General features: G+C 42.8%; 1 protein-coding gene across 1 annotated transcript in view; it reads left to right on the forward strand.

The window, feature by feature from the left end:
- Nucleotides 1-18,735, forward strand: part of TRPM6 (transient receptor potential cation channel subfamily M member 6) — a 112,489-nt gene that overhangs the window by 28,732 nt on the left and 65,022 nt on the right. Inside the window, exons 5-16 of the mRNA XM_066618057.1 lie at nt 837-1,008; nt 1,914-2,127; nt 4,081-4,205; nt 6,709-6,880; nt 7,974-8,148; nt 9,368-9,491; nt 10,708-10,780; nt 10,906-11,006; nt 11,196-11,330; nt 15,359-15,412; nt 16,355-16,495; nt 17,793-17,918. Of these exons, the coding sequence (XP_066474154.1) occupies nt 837-1,008; nt 1,914-2,127; nt 4,081-4,205; nt 6,709-6,880; nt 7,974-8,148; nt 9,368-9,491; nt 10,708-10,780; nt 10,906-11,006; nt 11,196-11,330; nt 15,359-15,412; nt 16,355-16,495; nt 17,793-17,918 (1,612 nt within the window). The remainder of the gene's footprint in view (nt 1-836; nt 1,009-1,913; nt 2,128-4,080; nt 4,206-6,708; nt 6,881-7,973; nt 8,149-9,367; nt 9,492-10,707; nt 10,781-10,905; nt 11,007-11,195; nt 11,331-15,358; nt 15,413-16,354; nt 16,496-17,792; nt 17,919-18,735) is intronic.

The following is an 18,735-nucleotide window of genomic DNA, read 5'->3' on the forward strand; positions in this document are numbered from 1 at the left end:
TGTGTTGGTGCCACTTCATCACCCCATGGGAAGTTACTGGGCTGTTGAATATGTAGTTCCTGAATTAACATCCCTTTTTATTAAAACTGTTGAGCGTATTACAGTAAGCTACTAACAGGTTTGCTGGACAGCCTGATATGGGCCATAAGCTGCATACTGCATTGCTGAGTATTCAGGAACAACTGGGGCCCACTGTTGGACATGGCAAGAGACTCTAATAAAAGTTTGGTACAGATGATCAAATACTAGACTTAAGTCACAGAGACCTATGTTGTATTATTCACAGCCTTGAAGCTATCTGGTGGGCTTTGGCAAGTTACTGTCAAGGTCAAGCTAACATGTTGTAGGACAGGAGTGTCAAACGTAAGGCCCGGGAGCCAGATACGGCCCGCAGAAGCTTTTTGTCTGGCCCTCAGGCTCTCAGCTGATGAGCAGTATTGAGGTGTTATTGTTATAAGGGCAGCCCACATGAAAATTGGGCTATCCCATATCTTGAAATATGATCAAGATTTGCATATTTTCTCTTCTCTCATTTGCAGCTAATTAGTTCCTAAGTAAGAAAAAGTGCTTATTTTTGGTTATGACCTTTTTAATGACATCACTTCCTGCCTAATGACATCACCTCTGGCCCTCAGCAGGCATAATGAATGCTATTCGGTCCTCAGTATGAAACGAGTTTGACACCCCTGTTGTAGGAGGTTCATGAATATCATCTCCTATGCATTTAAAAAGTGTTAATAGCAGCTGTGGGGAAGGATGTGTTACTGGCGTCACAAATTGCTTTTATTCAATGGATGCTACTATTATTTTTTTTTCTAAAATCTTTTTTGTTTCAGATGTTGTTGTGGACGGCTAATTGGTGACCATCCTGGGATAGATTATGTCTGTCAGTCTGCAGAAAGGAGAGAGAATGAGGAATGGTCTATCCAACAGCACACGAAGACAAGCCCTACGGATGCCTTTGGAACGATTAATTTCCAAGATGGTGATCATACCTACCATGCCAAGGTTTGTGTACGTACATCCTAAAGCTGGATGTAACCATTTTTTTAATAACTTGCCCAGTTCTTTAGTATTATGATAACAAAAATGTCAGGAAACAGATATTAACCCAAAACATAGAGCTGCTGGGGTTAGATGAAAGTCAGAATGAGAGTCACTTTTTACTTTATTTCCTTATCATTTGATAACTGCAGTGTTGAGTTAGGAAATGCTTGCATGAAAATAAATCAAACACTACAGATAACATGTTCATGACTCTTCACATCCTCTCAAGCACAATGGTTTGCCGTTTCTGCTCAACGTTGCATATATGCAACAGAGACCAAATGTATACATCCGTAGGCCAGGCAGAAATGGGTTATACAGGTATTTATATATACCGCCTTTCTTGGTCTTTATTCAAGACTTTATTCAAGGCGGTTTACATAGGCAGACTATTTAAATCCCTGTAGGGATTTTTACAATTGAAAGAAGGTTCTATCTTCCAAGAACCACAACATTCAGATGTTTCTTTCTGATCTGGTGTCACATTCTGGCCTCCATCCTCCCACGCTTAGAGCAGATGGAATAACTCGGCTCAGCTTGTCAACTGCTTCAAGGTCGCACGGTGCCGGTGGCCTCGAACTGGCGACCTTGTTAACCCTGGCGACTGGGTTAAAGCTGTGGACATGTGTAGTTCTTTCTGATTGGCTGATGAAACTTAGATAGATACCTATACATGTTTGAAAACAGTTAAAGAAAAAGGGTTATATTGTTTTGACCAAGAAGTTTTGTGTCTGGGTACTGTTACAAGCATGACATTGAAAACCAAATTTTTCTAGTTAAAAATGAGATCTACCAGAATTTACAACCCAGATTTTCTTCTTTCCATGAATGTTCTGACAATCACAACTATCTATTTTTTTTTCCAGTATATCAGAACTTCTTATGATACCAAAATGGACCAGTTGTTGCAACTCATGGTGAAAGAATGGCAGATGGAATTGCCAAAACTGGTAATTTCAGTTCATGGAGGCATCCAGAATTTCAAGCTTCCATCCAAGCTGAAGCAACTTTTCAGCAAAGGTTTGATCAAAGCTGCAGAGACTACGGGAGCTTGGATACTAACAGAAGGCATCAACACTGGTATGGGAATCCCTTTTTTGTTCAGTCTCTTTTTCCCACTGTTTGCCTGTGTAGGCGTCATAGATAAAAAAATAGTGTTACAGGGCATCTCTGCATATTAAAATAATATATTTACATACATGAGAGAGTTTGTTTAGTGTGCAGTGTACACTGAGACATTCTAACCAGGACACAGTGGAGCCGAGTTTTTCCCCCTAAGGTAGTATTCAGCAACCTTGGGGAAGCCACATTTGTGGGGTCATGGCAAGTTAAGGGAACCAAAATGGCAGCCAATCATGCCAAGTCATATTGTTGAGGTGGCATGGTGCAGTATGGGGTTCAGAGGGTTGCATATGGGCCAACAGTGCACGCATGAAAGTATTTACACACTGTTTGCATACTTAGGATTTTTGCTGAGCCTTGTTCTACTGTTAGACTTTGCTGTCTGCGGCATGCCATCCTGCAGCAGCTTGACCAGCACTGATATAAAAGCCAAGAGGATGTATATTTATGAGCAAAAAATGGTTGTGCTAAGCTTAAAAAGAGCCTGCCCCAGTGCAGCTTGTGGAAGCAGGGGAAGTGATGGGGATCAGTAGTGGGTCCACAGCCTCATGATTGATTGATTGATTGGGGTCATGGCACCCAAAAGGCTGAAGACTACTGCTGTAAGGGACCAAGCTCAACATTCCTTGCAGGCAGAGGAAACATCTAGCCCAGGGGTGTCAAACTCGTTTCATACAGAGGGCCGAAGTTAGCATTCAGTGTGCTTGCTGAGGTCCGGAAGTGATGTCATTAAGCAGAAAGTGACATCATTAAGCAGCTGATGGCCAGAAATCAGCACCTTGCTCTCATACAGAAGTTCATTAACTGCAAATGACAGAACAGAAAATATGCAAATCTTGATCATATTTAAAGATATGGGAAAGCCCAATTTTCATGTGGGCCACTGTTTCAGTGGTAACATCTCAGCACTGCTCAGCAGCTGAGAGCCTGAGGGCCAGATAAAAAGCTTCTGGGGCCGCCTCCCGCACCTGGGCCTTATGTTTGACACCCCTGACCTAGCCTGTGACAGCAACAAACCTCTTTTTGAAACCTGGTTCTGCCCTGTCAAATATAAAACAAATGGAGAGGGGAGTTCCATTTTACAGCATAAGAGAAAAGTGGGTGATGAGAGCTGAATCTTCCCCACACATCCTACTAACCTTGCCCCTGCATGAGCTGTGGTGTCTCTCTTCAAGCACTTTTCTCCCAGGTGAGCTTACTTTCAGGGGAAAAACATGGTGGGGGACACACTGAAGTAAACTGTGGGCAGTGCAAACGTTTAGCACCCTCATGTTGTGTGCCCACTTTGTTAAAAATTGGTCCCTATCCCCTGTTTAAATGTGATTGCTGGAACCCAAGTCTGCCCCAAACTGATTTGTCACCATCACGTATGGTTTGGCTCTCAGGCTGGTGCTACTAGAATGCAAGTACACCCAAGCTTTGGGGAGTGTCATTTAATACTCACTTCCCTTCCAAAGACTGTGGTGCTGCATCACAATATGAGAACACGTTGGGCCAGCTTGACCCTTCCCCTGTGTTGAGGCAATGATGGCAAGAATTCTCCTGCACCTCCCCAGACTACAGCCCTTTGTCCACGACATCATTGTCACAATAAAGGGTTGGAGTAAAGAAATATTCCTCTCATTTGATGTGGTCTAGTGGGAAACATTGCATTAACCCACCAATGCAGTATTGAAGTTTGCATCCAGATCATGTACAACTGGGTGACCACATTATCGCAGAGAAGTTCCACAGAGGTTGCTTTTTCCATCACAGCAGAGTAGTGACAGGAGAAACACCCTGAGATTTTGTTGTTGTTGCTCTGCTTCTATAGAGATGGGAATATTTTATTTTTTACAATATAGTCATGCCGTAAATGAACTGCCATGCTGTAGTAAAATGCCAATTGAGTTATAATTATTATTTCTCCAGGAGTGTCCAAGCATGTGGGAGATGCAGTGAAAGTCCATGCATCTCCATATTTACGGAAGATCTGTGCGGTTGGAATTCCACCTTGGGGCATAATTGAGAACCAAAGGGACCTCATTGGAAAAGATGTGAGTCAATGAATGGATTTGTTTTGTGTTTATGGTAAAAGGAGCTGTGTCCCAGCCCAAAAGTCTGCAGAGCAAGGGGTTTGCATGCAGAGGACAGGTGCTCCACAAGTACAAACTTGCACTAGGTATTGCTAAATGCTCGCAGAAAAGGATTTCATGCAAGATCCATCTTGTAACTATCAGGCACACACTTGTAGAGGAGTCAACTTACACACATGGATATACAGATGGATATCAGCAGATAAGGACGTAAGCTGATATGTGCAATCTCCATTTGCTCTTGATAACGCAGATGAAGATGCACATTTCTGTCTATCTATTGATTTAGACTGGGATGTGTATTTTCCTGCTGTTTACAGTTTTTCACTAAGCATTATTAGTCATACACATCTCCAGCTTGTTAACTGATCACATCGATATCCCACTTTCTTCTAAAGCTGAAGAATAGGTTGGGCATAGGTTCCCAGTCTTCTCAGTGCTATGACTCACCTCATCCTCCATGGTTGGTCATGATGCAGGAATGACTTACTGGGAGTGTAGGGAAGCTCTTCTGGGTTGCACCGACCAACCCCTCAGAAGGCTCAGAAAGCCACTTCCAGTTTTCAGAAGCAAATCAGAAGTGGCTTTCCACAAACCTGAAGTGGTTTTCTGAGGCTTCTGAGGGCCATTATGAGGCCTGCAGAGGCCAGTAGAGTGGGATTGCCTAACCCCCACTCCCAGGCCTCAGAGCCCTGCATGGGTTGCTCAAATTTGTACCAGCTAAATAGCTGGCACAGATCCGAGTAGCCCCATAGGGCAGGCTGGGGCTTGATAGAGGGTAAGGGGAAAAATATCCCTTTACCCCGAGGTGACCTTCAACCTGCTCCTAACCTGTGTGGGATACAGTGCAGGCCACTGTGTCCTGGCTGTACCAGTGCAGGTTAGGATTGCACCCTAAATTGCATTGCATTCTACTAAAAATGGCATCTTAATTTGTGTGTGTGAATGACACAAATCCTAACATTTGTGTGGTGATTGTGTGTGTTTTCATGACCAATGTGCAGTTTTAGAAACTATCAGATTTTCAGCTTTATTTTTGAATATTATTGTTTAAATACCTGTAGATGTTTAGGCTACACATTAATGATAAATGAATATAAACTCAGATTTGTGCTTAATTTGCATATGGAATTGAGATTTTTATCCCTGATCCTTCATTTCTCATAGGGGGATGTTCTTGCATTGATTAGGACCCAGTTTCCTCTTTATCAGCGTTACTGTGGGATTGGTGAAAGGGTTTAGCAATCTCTATGGCACAGAAAAGAGCTGTTTGCAACTCTTTCATACCATTAAGGCTTTTGTACATTGGAAAATGCATTCACATCATTTAACTGTAGTAACATAACGTTATCTCAAACTTTTAATTAATGCATTAAAATTTGATCGTGGTATAGTGATTCATTCATCAAGGATGAGGAATTTTTAAGTCAGTGAAAATCTTTTTTTTAGATTCATGAATTATAAAATTTGCAGTGTTTCCAGTTCTATATTAAAATATAACCAAACAACTAGCTTTTTGGTCCAATAACATTTCCCATACATAGTCACCTGAAATCTGTAGGTGCCCTTCCTGCAAGTGGGCAGTGGATGGCCTGGGTGGCGGGCAGGTGGGGAGCAGGAGGAGGGGCTGGGACCCGGCGGTTATGCCAGAACCCAAACCCTGTTCCCAGGGAGTTCGGAGCGGCTTCAAGCCTCAGGAGGTGGCGCAAGTCCAAGGAGACCCATTGGGGCCAGGGTGCCTCACCCAGAGGTAAGGAGGACAGTTTCCCCTTACCTCTGACTGAGCCACTTTGGGCCCCTATCCCTTGCTGGATACAGCGCAAGCCTCCTGGCTTGCCTGTTCCAGTGCAGGCTAGGACTGCGCCCAAAATGAGCGTGCTATTTTGATGACCTTGTTTCTCTTTCTTGTCATTCATTTTCAAAGAGCTAGATTGTGTTGGTATGATTGCCAGAGTACCCATATTCCATGTTGAAAACACACACACACACACACACACACACCACTGATGAAATTTGTAATACCTAGACACACATACCTGCCCTACAGTTTTGTTTTGTTTTTCATTTTGTGGAAATAGGACTGCATGCAGCCAGGGATGGAATGGTGACCACAAAAATAGAAATAATGAGATGAAAGACCAAGAATCTGTCTTGAAAGAGCTGTGATGAGAATGGTGCATTTTCACTCATTTAATATAAATCCTTATAACTGTAGAAACAAAGCAATTTTGTTTACTTCAGTAGGAATACCGTGTGAATAAATAGTTGCATCAGAGCAGCTTGATGTCACAGCCTGTTGTGTAATAAAATTCTCAAGGAACCAAAAAGAAGAGGTTATGCTCAGAATGAAAGGTGACTTTGCCCCTTGCCCCAGCTTTTTAAAGCCAATCCTAATTTCAGTCCCTGAATTCAGTCCCAGAAGTTATTGGGAGGAACGCACTGCTTTTTATTTGATTCTCCTCAGGTAGCCTGCTTGTATCAGTCATTAAGCAACCCTCTTAGTAAGCTGAACGCTCTCAACAGCATGCACTCCCATTTCATACTGGCTGATGACGGCACAGTGGGCAAGTATGGCAACGAACTGAAATTCAGGAAGAATCTGGAGAAATACCTGTCGCTTCAGAAAATACAGACTAGTAAGTCAGTCTCCTTCTATGCTTATCCTAAAGGAGCTGTTCCTCTCAGATGCTCTTTTCCTTACTCACTTACTCTCCTTACTCTTTTCCTTCCAGTGGTCTTTTCCTTACTCACGTAAGGGTTGTCTGCTCCTCTGTATGTGCCCTCTCTATTTGCCTACTTACATGAGATGTATATCAGAAACAGAGTCAAACATTAATTGTCACAGAGTCTGGTTCTGCTTTGTACCAGCAGGACCACCTAACTGAACAAGGCAATAAACAGCATATTTCAGCACAAGCTTGTATGTATTTTTTTTGTTTTCTGTGAAGATTGTGACCCAGATTCCAAAAATGCATATTGTTCTGTATAAGTATTATTCTTGTACTGTCCCCATGTTTTAAACCCATTGTTTTTTTAGAAATGTGTCTCACTAATTTGGGCACAAAAGTCAACATCAGGATTGGCCAGGTCAGGCAGTAGCCAAGGGTTCACTCCCATTGGAGCATCCATCTGGTCAAGTCAATCCCTGATCTCTCAGTACTAGTGAAAGTGGTAGTGCCAAATGCACCATCAGGGGTTGGGTGCCATGTGGCACGGTGAAAGGTTTTGCCCCAGATCCCACAACAACCCGGTGGCCATGTCAGCCACTTGCATGCAACTGTATTACAAAATGTCTTCCAAGGATTTCCTTGTTAGTATAGTTTAAGATCTCTGATATTCATATCATGTTATTTGATATCTAACCCCTGCTAACTGGGTAAGAGGCACACTTTCAAGTGGGTGCTCCTCTTTATAGCAGGGGGAGAGTAATTGGCCCACCTCACCCCAGCAGTGTCTTTTCTAGTGACTGTCTGCTGGTGTTCTTTTGCATCTTTTTAGATTGTGAGCCCTTTTGGGACAGGGAGCCACTAGTTGTTTGATTTTTCTCTGTAAACCGCTTTGTGAACTTTTAGTTGAAAAGCGGTATATAAATACTGTTAATAATAATAATAATAATAATAATAATAATAATAATATCTGCTCACTGCCTGTTTGATGGGGGCAACATTGGATAGTGGCATGCATTTAACCCTGTTCTGCTAGTAACAGTTTATTCGTGGCTTGAAATAGGAATGGGACAAGGAGTGCCCTTAGTTGGGCTGGTGGTGGAAGGCGGTCCAAATGAGATCCTGACAGTGTGGGAATATGTGAAGGACAAACCTCCTGTCCCAGTTGTAGTATATGAAGGAACTGGAAGAGCTGCAGACCTCCTTGCTTTTGCCCATAAGCACACAGCAGATATTATGTGAGTACTTATAGAATTTGCTTGGATTTGTAAACCCGTGAAGCCAACTGCTAGTTGACCTAAGCACAGAAAAGACGTGTTCCTCTTTTGCTGGGTCAGAAAGCTTCCTCTTGGCCAAAACCCCTCAGAGTTGAGTTCAGAGGGAAAGGGAGACTGTCAAGAAACACCATTAAGCCACACTGGTCATATATTTCCTGAGAACTCAGTGGTCCCCAGCATGCACTCAGTCTGCCAAGGAAAGGCAGTGAGTTAGTGTGGGATTTCTGTTAACTAAGGTTTCAATCTTATCGACCGCTGCACCCGTGGTACACTCATACTGCCAGCGCTGGGTGTCACAAATGTGCCATAAAGCATGTTTGTGGCACCCTTTGAATAAGCAGCACCGGTGGGGAGGCCTCCACCACCCTTCCAGTGCTGCAGAAGAAGAACCGGCTGCTGCCAATGACCAGGTAAGTGATGGTGGCACAGGGGTATGGGGAGTGAGGCATTCCTGGGTGGGGCAAGGGAGGGAGAGGGCAGAACGGAGGAGGGATCAGCATGGGAGGGGGGTGTGGAATCGGCAGAGGTCTCTTCTGCTGGATTCTTTGCTCCAAGTTGGTCTTGGAAGCCCTACACGTTGCTTCTCAAGTCTGTGTCAGCGATTTAGCTGATGAAGACTCATGTAGCCCCATTGTGGGGGCTGGGGTTTTATTTAGGGGAAAGGGATGAATGTGCCCTTCCCCCAAGGAAAACTCTGGCAGTTTGCCTGGCCCTGCAGGATACAGTGGTGATCATTTCAGCACTACTGTAGCCTGCAGTGCTGGGAAGCATAGGATTGGGCTGTTAAGTATATGTATGTCAACAGTAGTACATAGGAGAGAGTCAGAGTAATTTTGTCTATAGTTAATCTAGTTGCCAATAATGGTTGTATAGTGTTGATCTACTATATTTGACTATATTTTTATAACCAGCTAAACATGAGTAGGTTTCAGTCCAGATAAGACCTGTATGTGCTTAACCATCACAGAATTATATCCTTCATTCTTTTTCTGGACAAACCTTGATTTTTTTGTTATTTGTGGGTAATGCTATATTTGGGGCAAGCAGACCAGCATAAAGGTGGTAGTGTTGGGGAGATTTGCTTCGTATGCTACCTATTGGTTGAAAAATACTTTTATTAATGTGAAAGAATGATCTAGTGTTGTCATTTTGTCTTTTTGTACATATGTCTCTTCTCCAGGAATTTGAACCCACAGCTTAAGGAAGAGATAATATTAATGATTCAGAACACCTTTACTTTTGGGCAGAAACAGTCCCATCACCTCTTTAAAATTTTAATGGAGTGTATGAAACACAGGGATTCTGTAAGTGTGATGAAACCCTAGGATCTTTTTTTTCTCACCTCAGTGCCTTTTTTTCTCTTGCACAACTTTACCTAGATGCAAAGGTTGTTCTACTAAGACAATCAGCTTTTGAATAATTATTACAGGAGAACAGTTATCCAATCTTACCCTTGCTCAGTCTGTTTTTGATAGCAGTGTGAAAACCACATTACGGAAGGTAATGAGAACATTTTGCAGTGGAAATTCACCAGAATGTGGGATTGAAAATGAATGCCCACACGTGCTGCTACATGTAATGTGCAAAGCCACTCTGAATACTATAGACTTGAAATTTAAGCTATCTAATTATATGTGACATCAACAGGTTATTTGTAGGTTATTTGTTTGTACACTAAAGTCAGAAACTCTATTTGAAGAAAAGGTTCAAAAGGTTCAAAAGCAGAGGTGGGGAGCAACTTCAAAATAGAGATGACCCTGGAGTTTGTCGTATTACTAATCTGGAAACTAATCAGTTTGACCATTTACGGGGGAGAGCAGATGCTGGGGATAAATATCATAATCTTGCTCTTGTGGGGCTAGGAGACTTCCCTCAGAGACCACTCTTAGGACTTGTCTCAGCCTGTGCCAGGACTTTTGCAAGGGACTTTTTAAAATTCTCCTGTCTTTGGACTCAGAATGGGACTTCCATTCTCTTTCGTCCTATTTTCACTTCTCACAGTACAGAATTCTATCTCTCTGACTTCTCCCCAGTCTTAGTTTACTTCAAGAGCACTTGAAGTATACTCAGTTCTGCCCGTAGTTGCTGCAGAAGAGTCCTTTCCTGTACTTCTGATCAAGGCACAGTGAACAATGCTTGTACTCTCCTGTTTACCCATTTCAGTTATATGCAGTGCTCAGCTCTCAAGGACATGCAGTGTTGCTGCCTGACTCTGTATATGATTGGATTGACATACGGAGAGAGGAATTCAAACACAATTTTTTCATGTGAGGAGCAGCAGCTTATGAAAGGGCTGGTTGGGAGCAACCATAGTGTGGTGGGGGCCTTTTGATCCTTAAAGGTTGGCAAAAGCTCTTATTGCTCATGCTAAGAAACACACACACACACACACACACACACACACACACACACACACACACACACACTGTATTGTCTCATCAGGCGATGATTTAGCTCATTGTTTTCTGAAAGGGTTTTCTTTCTTTACTCAGTAATCTCTTTTACTGTTTTGATTGACAGATAACAATTGTTGATGCAGAATCAGAGGAACACCAGGATATTGATTTGGCAATTCTAACTGCCCTCTTAAAAGGTACTGGCACATAATTTTTTTCTGCCTTTTCCTCCAAAGGCATACTGATTCATAAGCATTTCTTATGAAGCAGGAATAAAAGAAGCTTATGTATAAAATCTCACAGAGATTTTGCTTGTTCTTAGGCACAAATATGTCTGCCCCAGATCAGCTAAATCTGGCACTTGCCTGGAACAGACTGGATATTGCCAAGAAGCACATATTGGTTTATGGACAGCACTGGAAGGTAATTTTAACATTTATACTGTATTCTATACTCCATGACTGTTAATAGTTCTGCTTTCTGTGTTTCTTTCAGACCTGATATGCAAATACTTTCAAAAATGCAAACATAATAAATGTGTTGTATTTCTTCTTTTTCTGCTTCTTCTTTTTAATTCTGCTTCTCCCCATCCCCTGACCATTTTTTTTGAAGGTTGGCTCCTTGGAACAAGCTATGCTGGATGCTTTGGTCATGGATCGGGTAGAATTTGTGAAGTTGCTCATAGAACATGGAGTAAATCTGCACCGTTTTCTTACCATATCCCGATTGGAAGAACTGTACAATACTGTGAGTTCCTCGAATTCCCAACAGTGAATAGTGAATTCAACAGTAAATTTTTGCTTTAAAATTTTGTTTATATATGCATTTAATTAAAAATACTTCTGTATCATGCTTTACATCTATAAAAAGATTGACCATAGCAATGGGTAGAATGCCTTTTCACATTTAACCTGTTATGGAAAGAGCTAATTTAGCTATGCCCAAGGAGTTGGGTGTGAGTGATGGCATGCCTTTTGTTTTGGAACAGCAGCTTCCAACCCAATGCCATGTCATGAACTGCTTTGTACAATTTCCTTCCATTTCAGAAGTCTTTTCTCACACATCACAAGGATCATTTCTGTTCAAGACACTCAAGGCCAGAACTTGTTAATGGGCATAAAGATCTAATTTCCTGGTTTTTTAAAATACTGTCCATGTTGAGATCGAAGTTATCCAGGAATGCTTCTGCAAAGCTATCATGCGGTGCTTCTGCACTAAAGCCATTTAGTGCAGTTGAGGTATTGCTTTTCCACAATTAACTTAAGCAGAATTAAAATGCAAAATCCATGCAACATTAAAAACCCTGTTATAGTAACTAGCAATGCCTTTCTCCATGGCTAAGGTTCTATAGGTAAGTACATTCTATTTAGCAAAGGCCCTTGGCAACTCCAGATAAAATTTTATTGCTTGCTGTTTCTGTCAATTTTATTGCTTCCTTTTTATCCTGGTTGGAGTGATGGGTTCTTAAATAGGCTCACTGGGGGCTCACTGGGGGCCCAATCCTATTCTCCAAACCTGATGCAGCCTTGCCAACAGGGTGTGCGCTGCATCCTGTGGAGAGAGGGCAGTCATGGAGGCCTCTTCAAGGCAAAGGACAGAGATGGGAATTCAAGTGACTCGAGTCAGAGCCACCAAAACCCACATTTTTTGCTGACTCATATGGACTCGAGTCACAGATGTCAAAGACTCGGAAACATTGGAGTCTGGGGCTTCTGACTCAGAAAGCATCATGGATTGGATGACTTGAGTTGCTCAGACATAACTTGGGGTGCTGCTTGCATACTGTGATGTTGCGTTGTGTGAGGCCTCCCTGTGGGGGGAGGGGAGGGCCCGCCCGGCCTTTCTGAGGGGGGCCTCCTTGTGGAGGCCTCAGAACAGTTCACCAGAAGAAGGGGGGGTTGTGTCACCCGGTTCCCCCTCTTTGGGTTGGCAGCATTTGCCAGTCAGGAGCAGGGGCTGCTAGCAGCAGATCCTCCTGCCTGCTCTTCTGACTCCCAACTACCTTGTCATCCCTGGCCTCCAGGTTTATGTAGGGCAGACCCCTCCCCTTTGGCCCCTCCCCTTCCCTCACAGGGATGGTACAAAAAGGGCCTGTCTCTGGGACTGCCCTCCCCTGGGATTACCACAATTCCTCCCCTTCCTTTCTCTGTTTCCCTCCCACCTCCTCTCACCTGGAGCTGCCAGGGTTGTTCCTGAGAGGGCTGGGAAGGCTGCTGCCTCTGCTCTGTTCTCTGCCTTTGGGGGTGAGGGTGGGCTGGCCCTGCCCACCTGGGTCCTATAGTTTTGCAGACGACTCGGGGAGGTCCAGCTGTGGGCTCCTGATGTCACAGCCAGGTGCCCTGCCTGGCAAGGCAGGCCTCTGCTGATTGGGTGAGGGAGTGCTCCCCTTCCCCCCCAAGGCAGGGGAGGGGCGGTTGTCCAGCAGCCGAATGGCCTGTGTCCTGTCTCCCCCCTCCCTCTTCCAAGGCAGGGGGGGCGAAGCGGGGGGTTTGGCATGCAGTGTTCCTCTGCTCTGCCTTGCCACCCACAGGAGTGCCCAGCCAGCCTATGGGGAGGTGGCCCCATGTTCCACACCGGCTTCCTCCCTGATCCTCTGGCCCCAAAGCCTTCTTTCTGGGTAAGTTGGGGCCTTGTGGGAGGAGGAGCAACCCCCACACGTTGCTTCTATGTCACCCGAAAGACCTTGTGTGATGATCCAGAAACCAGGCAGTCAAATCAGTGTGAGCAGCAGCAACAAGCAGCAGGGTATGTTTTTTTTGTTTGGGTTTAACAAACAGAAACTGCAGAAATAACTAGTTGCAGTAGAGCTGCAGAGGAGGAGCAGGTGGTTCGTAAGCTAGCCTCCCACCTGCTGCGGGAAGTGGCATAGCTAAGGGGGTGCAGGGGATAGCAGTCGCACTGGGCAACAAGCTTTAGGAGGACTGAGCTTGACAATAGTGGCCAAAATTGTGAACATCTTGGTATGTACGAATAATACCATCATGTTATATATCATTGGAAAGGTAATTTAATGCAGAATGCAATGAAACAGACCACATTAGAATATCTATATTCTATCCAACGTTATGGCCAATTCACCAGAAAACAAAAACACAACTCTCTTAAGGAACAAAAAGTGGATATCTTTAACTCAAAACTGACCTATGAGACTGATTGTTCTGAGAGTCAATGAGATGTTATTATGATACAGCATGGAACCAATAAGGTAATATGAGTCAGCTCTCATTTCCATGTATCATAATACAGCTACTCCTGTTAACTGGTAAAGAGACACTTTTTCCAGTGGTACTCCTCTTATATTTAGCAGGGAGAGAATAACGGTCCCTCTTCACTCTAGCATAGTGTCTCTAACCAGTAAGGGGCATACTTTTTATTTATTTTCTTGATTAAATTTGACTTTGTCTCGGAGGGGGGGGGGCTATAAAATCTTCTTTGATCCCAGGTAGCAGATAGATGCCTTAGCTATGTCACTGGCTGGGGGGAGGTGGCAGATCAAGTGGGAAGTGAACTGCTGAGGGGAGGAGGCAGGTTTCCCCCCAATTTGCACTTTTTAAAAAGCTCAGGTTTGATATCACTTTCGGTTGTGACATCACTTCCGGGGCATCATTTTGAGCTCTGCACCGGGCTACATGTTCATTAGCTACACCACTGGCTGTGGGTGAGTGATGCATCCCACCCGCCCATGACTACTTCTGTCTCCTTGCTCGATTATGCTGCCCCTGTCCCCTCCCACCTTGCCAAGCTGTGATGTGTCCTCCCTTCCTCCCTGTAGTTACACCATGATGTGAAATGGGGTGGATTTTATCAGTCTGGGGATCATTTGGAAGGAATCCATCGGCGCATTCTGCACTGCTGCCTTCACTCAATGAACAGCATGGCTTTTGTTTACTGATGGGTGGGGACATCAGGGGAGTGTTTAAAAGAACTCCAACACACACACACCCCAGCAGCAACTCTGTTTTTTTTTCACGGAGCTACTCACTTTTCTACAGAAAAGACTTGGAACATGAGTCTTTTAGAGTCCCCTAAACACTTGGAGCAACTTAGAAAGTCCGCCCATTAGGACTCATTTTCAAGTCGAGTTAAAGGGGGTGGAGATTCATGACTCGACTTGTGTCAAGCCATGCTAGATTAGTCCATCTCTGGTAAGAGAACATTTGTTCCCTTACCTCAGAACTGAAATGTAGCTGCATTCACGATGTAAAGTTGAACAGGAATGGACCCTGATTTACCCTAATGTCAGTTTCAGATTCTGTGTGGGAAGAGATGCAAATGAAAAGCCTTTAGTTAAGTACTTTTACAGGACAATTAATCACTAGTCTTCAACAGATACAATGAAACTGGATCAGCCTGCAAAGAGGCAATGTCGAATTAAAAAATACAGAAGCACTGAGGAATGTTAATTGTGTTTTGTCTGTATATCCTGGAAAGACTGGAGCTGTATTAACAAAAATTTGCCATGCAGCAAGTCTGAAAAAAACATAGGTAGAACACAGAAAACATTGAGAGTCCATGATTTGGAAATGGCATCATGCAGATGATCCATAAAAAGTGAGTGAACAATGAGATGACAATTTCAGAGATATTGCCTAATGTGGAAGCACTCGCAATAAAGATTAATGTACACCAGTGCAGTTGTCAAAGGATGCTTCAATAGTAGATGTTTTGTTCTCTCTACATCTTCTTTTCATCATCACATAGTGAATAAAATCCATCAGTTTTCTTTTTTATATTTATTTCATTCACCACGTTTTTATTTTGTTTTAACATTCCAGAAACAAGGACCAACAAATCTACTTCTGCATCATCTTGTTTGTGATGTGAAACAGGTAACTCAAATTCCAAAGAATGAAGACGGAGGCACGTAGAGGTCCTTAGAGACTTCCTTAGAGGTTTCTTCCAGACAATAGTTTTCCTGCCCATCAGCTATAGTTAACACTGTTTGCTACTAACTATTCTGTACCTGGAAGCTGATCCTTCTGACTCAAACACATTATCAACAATTGCAACATACAAAAAACACCAAAAGTAGCATCAACCACCTATATTAAATGGTACCTTTTCAATGAAATACTCTTTTACCTGTTTTCTTCCTGTCTAAAGCTACAATCACTGGGAAATTGAGGATTTTGGAATGGAGAAGGAGTTGTTATGAGGATTAGACGAAGAGAGAAGAGAAATTACTTATCCTTAGGATGCAATCCTATCCTGCACTGGAACAGGCAAGTCAAGAGGCTTGCACTGTATCCAGTGCACGATAGTGGCCAGAAGTGGCTTACCCAGATGCAAAGGGAAACTTTTCCGCTTTCCCCAGGGTAAGGGCCGCTGGCCCCTGTGGGTCTCCTCGGACTTGTGCCACCTCCAGAGGTGGCTTGAAGCAGGAGCAGGAGTAGGAATGGGGTTGGGATCCGGCATAACCAAAATAGAATTAGAAGAGAATGTGCTCTTTCTTGCCCTCTAAATATGGCTTCTTTGGAAGGCTGGGTTAAAAGTCTGAGAATCCCATACCAGATAAAATGCTGTTATTGGAAACTGGCAAGGTGGCTAACAGAGTGCATTGAAAAAAGGCTCTGTTTTAGATTCCATTTCAGGTATGAACTCGTTATGTGAAATTGGGCGAGCTATTGTCTTGGAGATAATACTGTTCTACCACAGAGCTCTTCTAAGAATTACTGAGATAATATATGTGAACTTGCACTTTGAATGCTGTATAGTACTAGAAATTGACTGAATGTTGTTACCATGTAAACCACCAAATATTTGTATTGCAGAGTGCCCTGCCGGTAGACTACAGAATTTCGCTGATTGATATCGGGCTGGTAATAGAATACTTGATCGGTGGAGCTTACCGAAGTACATACACAAAAAAACATTTCAGGGTTCTGTACAATAACCTTTACAAAAATCGCAAGGTAAGCCCTGTGAAATGTTCAGGGCCACTTCAGCCAGTGAGATCCTGCAGAAATGTAGTTTAAAGAAGATAGCCCAACACTTTAGCATTCCTGTATCTAAGAAGAGTCTTTCAGGAACAAAGAAAAGTGAACTAGAAAAACTACAATTTCATAATGTACAGTCAGGTATTTTGTAATATCATTAGATGAAAAAGAATAGGAAACAATAGCATTCCAAGTGATATAACAATTGCTGCTTTTCAAACTGAGTGTAATTGCGAAATAGAATTGCTGGGATCCATGTTTACTGTAGTGTAGCTGGATCTAATACTTGTTTACAAAATAAGGCAGTGCCTGCTTTTTACCTCTGGGGATTTTTTCAATGTGCCCTGTTGTACCTTTGGGATCTGCAAAATGCCTCTTGCTCAACTATGTGATATCTGCATACTGGGGAAAAAATTGTCAGGATCCTGGGGGGTGTCAACATAGGAATCTTGCCTTTCCTACCTCTTTAAACAGAGAGAACTGCTTCTGAGACTGATTGAGGTACCCCAGTACTGAGTTTATTGCTGGATGTTTCCTTGCAACTATAGGGTTTGATGTCAACCACTAGGTATTTAATTTTGTTTTTAATTAAAAATATTTTGTAGTTAAAATTACTGCTGGAGAATGCAGTAGTAGTTTCAAGTATCTGTGTGGATTTTGGCAAGCAGATTGCTTGAATATGGCTCTAGAAGCAAATACATCTGTCCTGGGGAATCACAGTTGGGCAAAGTACTTTTTAAGGGCAATATTCCCCCTTAAAACTTTGCTAAAATATCAGGAAATAAGAGGTTTATAGCATGGGAGCAAAACAAAGAGAAACTGCAACAATGATGAAAACAAGTACAGAACTGAACCAAATTGGTATGGCCAACTCTATTAAAATAAATTGGGTGGAAATACATTGGAATAATTTTTTTAAAGTGCATTTTCCCAATACCCAGGAAAAGTGTGTGTATAGGAGGAAATATTTTTTAGTGGAAAATATGCAGGAGGAGGAAAGGCTAAGAACCACTCCGACCCATCCCATTCTGATTTTCCATTGTTGTTTGTTACCTTGTGATTTACTTTACGAATGCAAAAAGTCAGGGACATACTGCATACAACTGTGGGTTTATGCATAGCTTTGAATTTGAACCCAGTGGTTTAAGTTTTTAAGTGGAAAAGAATGTTAAGGGCTACTGAATGTATTTTGCCTTGTTCCAAATATAACAGTGGTGCAGTCCAGCTCTAATTCATCTTTTCTCTTTGTTTCATGGTGTATCATCAGAACCAGAGATTTCTCTCCAGCTTGGCACAGAACTTCTCCCTTCAGAATAATCAGATAGGGAGCAGAAGTGGATCTGCAGAAAACACTTTGCATTCCCAGTTTATCAGAACAGCACAGCCATACAAATACAAAGTACGGTGACTCTTTGCTTACTCATGCAATTTGTTAGAAAAGCACTAGACTGAAAAATTCTGTTTGCTCAACCAGAGAGTTTATGCTTGTGGGAGAGACGCTGACGTGATGGCTAGTGCAAAATACTCGTTCTTCAGTAATGAATCCAACAAATTTTGGATTGGTTGATTACCTATAGTCCCCTTGGATGCAGTTGTCCAGGAGCTTGCGAACTGAGGCAGGAGATTCAAACTTTTGTCAGAGTTTGACAATGGATCACAAACCAGTGGGTCACTGACACCATTTCATAGTGTGTATTGGTTACTGCTTTGAAATGGAATCTTCAATTGCCTGTTCTCTTGTGGCAGATGACTGTGGGGCCTCTCAAACCATTCAAACTGAGAGGGGAACTCAAACCCATTTTTTGGTCTCATTGCAATGTCTAACTGCAAACTACAGAAGAGACACTAAACACAGTGGAGAGTCCATGCCTGATTCTGTAACAACTTTGTTGGAGTTTACAACTTTGAAGATCTCCTGAGTCTTACTGAGCTCAGTAGGATTTATTTCTGAATGAACATTCATTCAGTTTGATTTTTTTCCTTCTATTCATCATGGTATGCTTGGGTTAAATATAGGCATGAAGTCAAGCCTCATTAGTTACAGTGGGAAAGTTCCAGGGATATGCCAGAGCCACAGCACCAAGACTCAAGTTGAGTCCCGAGTCCCTGCTCCTCTTGACTCAAGTTACCCATGAATGATAAACAGTAGCCATCATGACTTGTCCAGAGCTGTTTTTCAAGTCATTTTGACTTGAGTCTGTTTTTTTGTAAAGCAA

This window comes from Tiliqua scincoides, chromosome 2 (assembly GCF_035046505.1).
Source record: "Tiliqua scincoides isolate rTilSci1 chromosome 2, rTilSci1.hap2, whole genome shotgun sequence".
NCBI lineage: Eukaryota > Metazoa > Chordata > Lepidosauria > Squamata > Scincidae > Tiliqua > Tiliqua scincoides.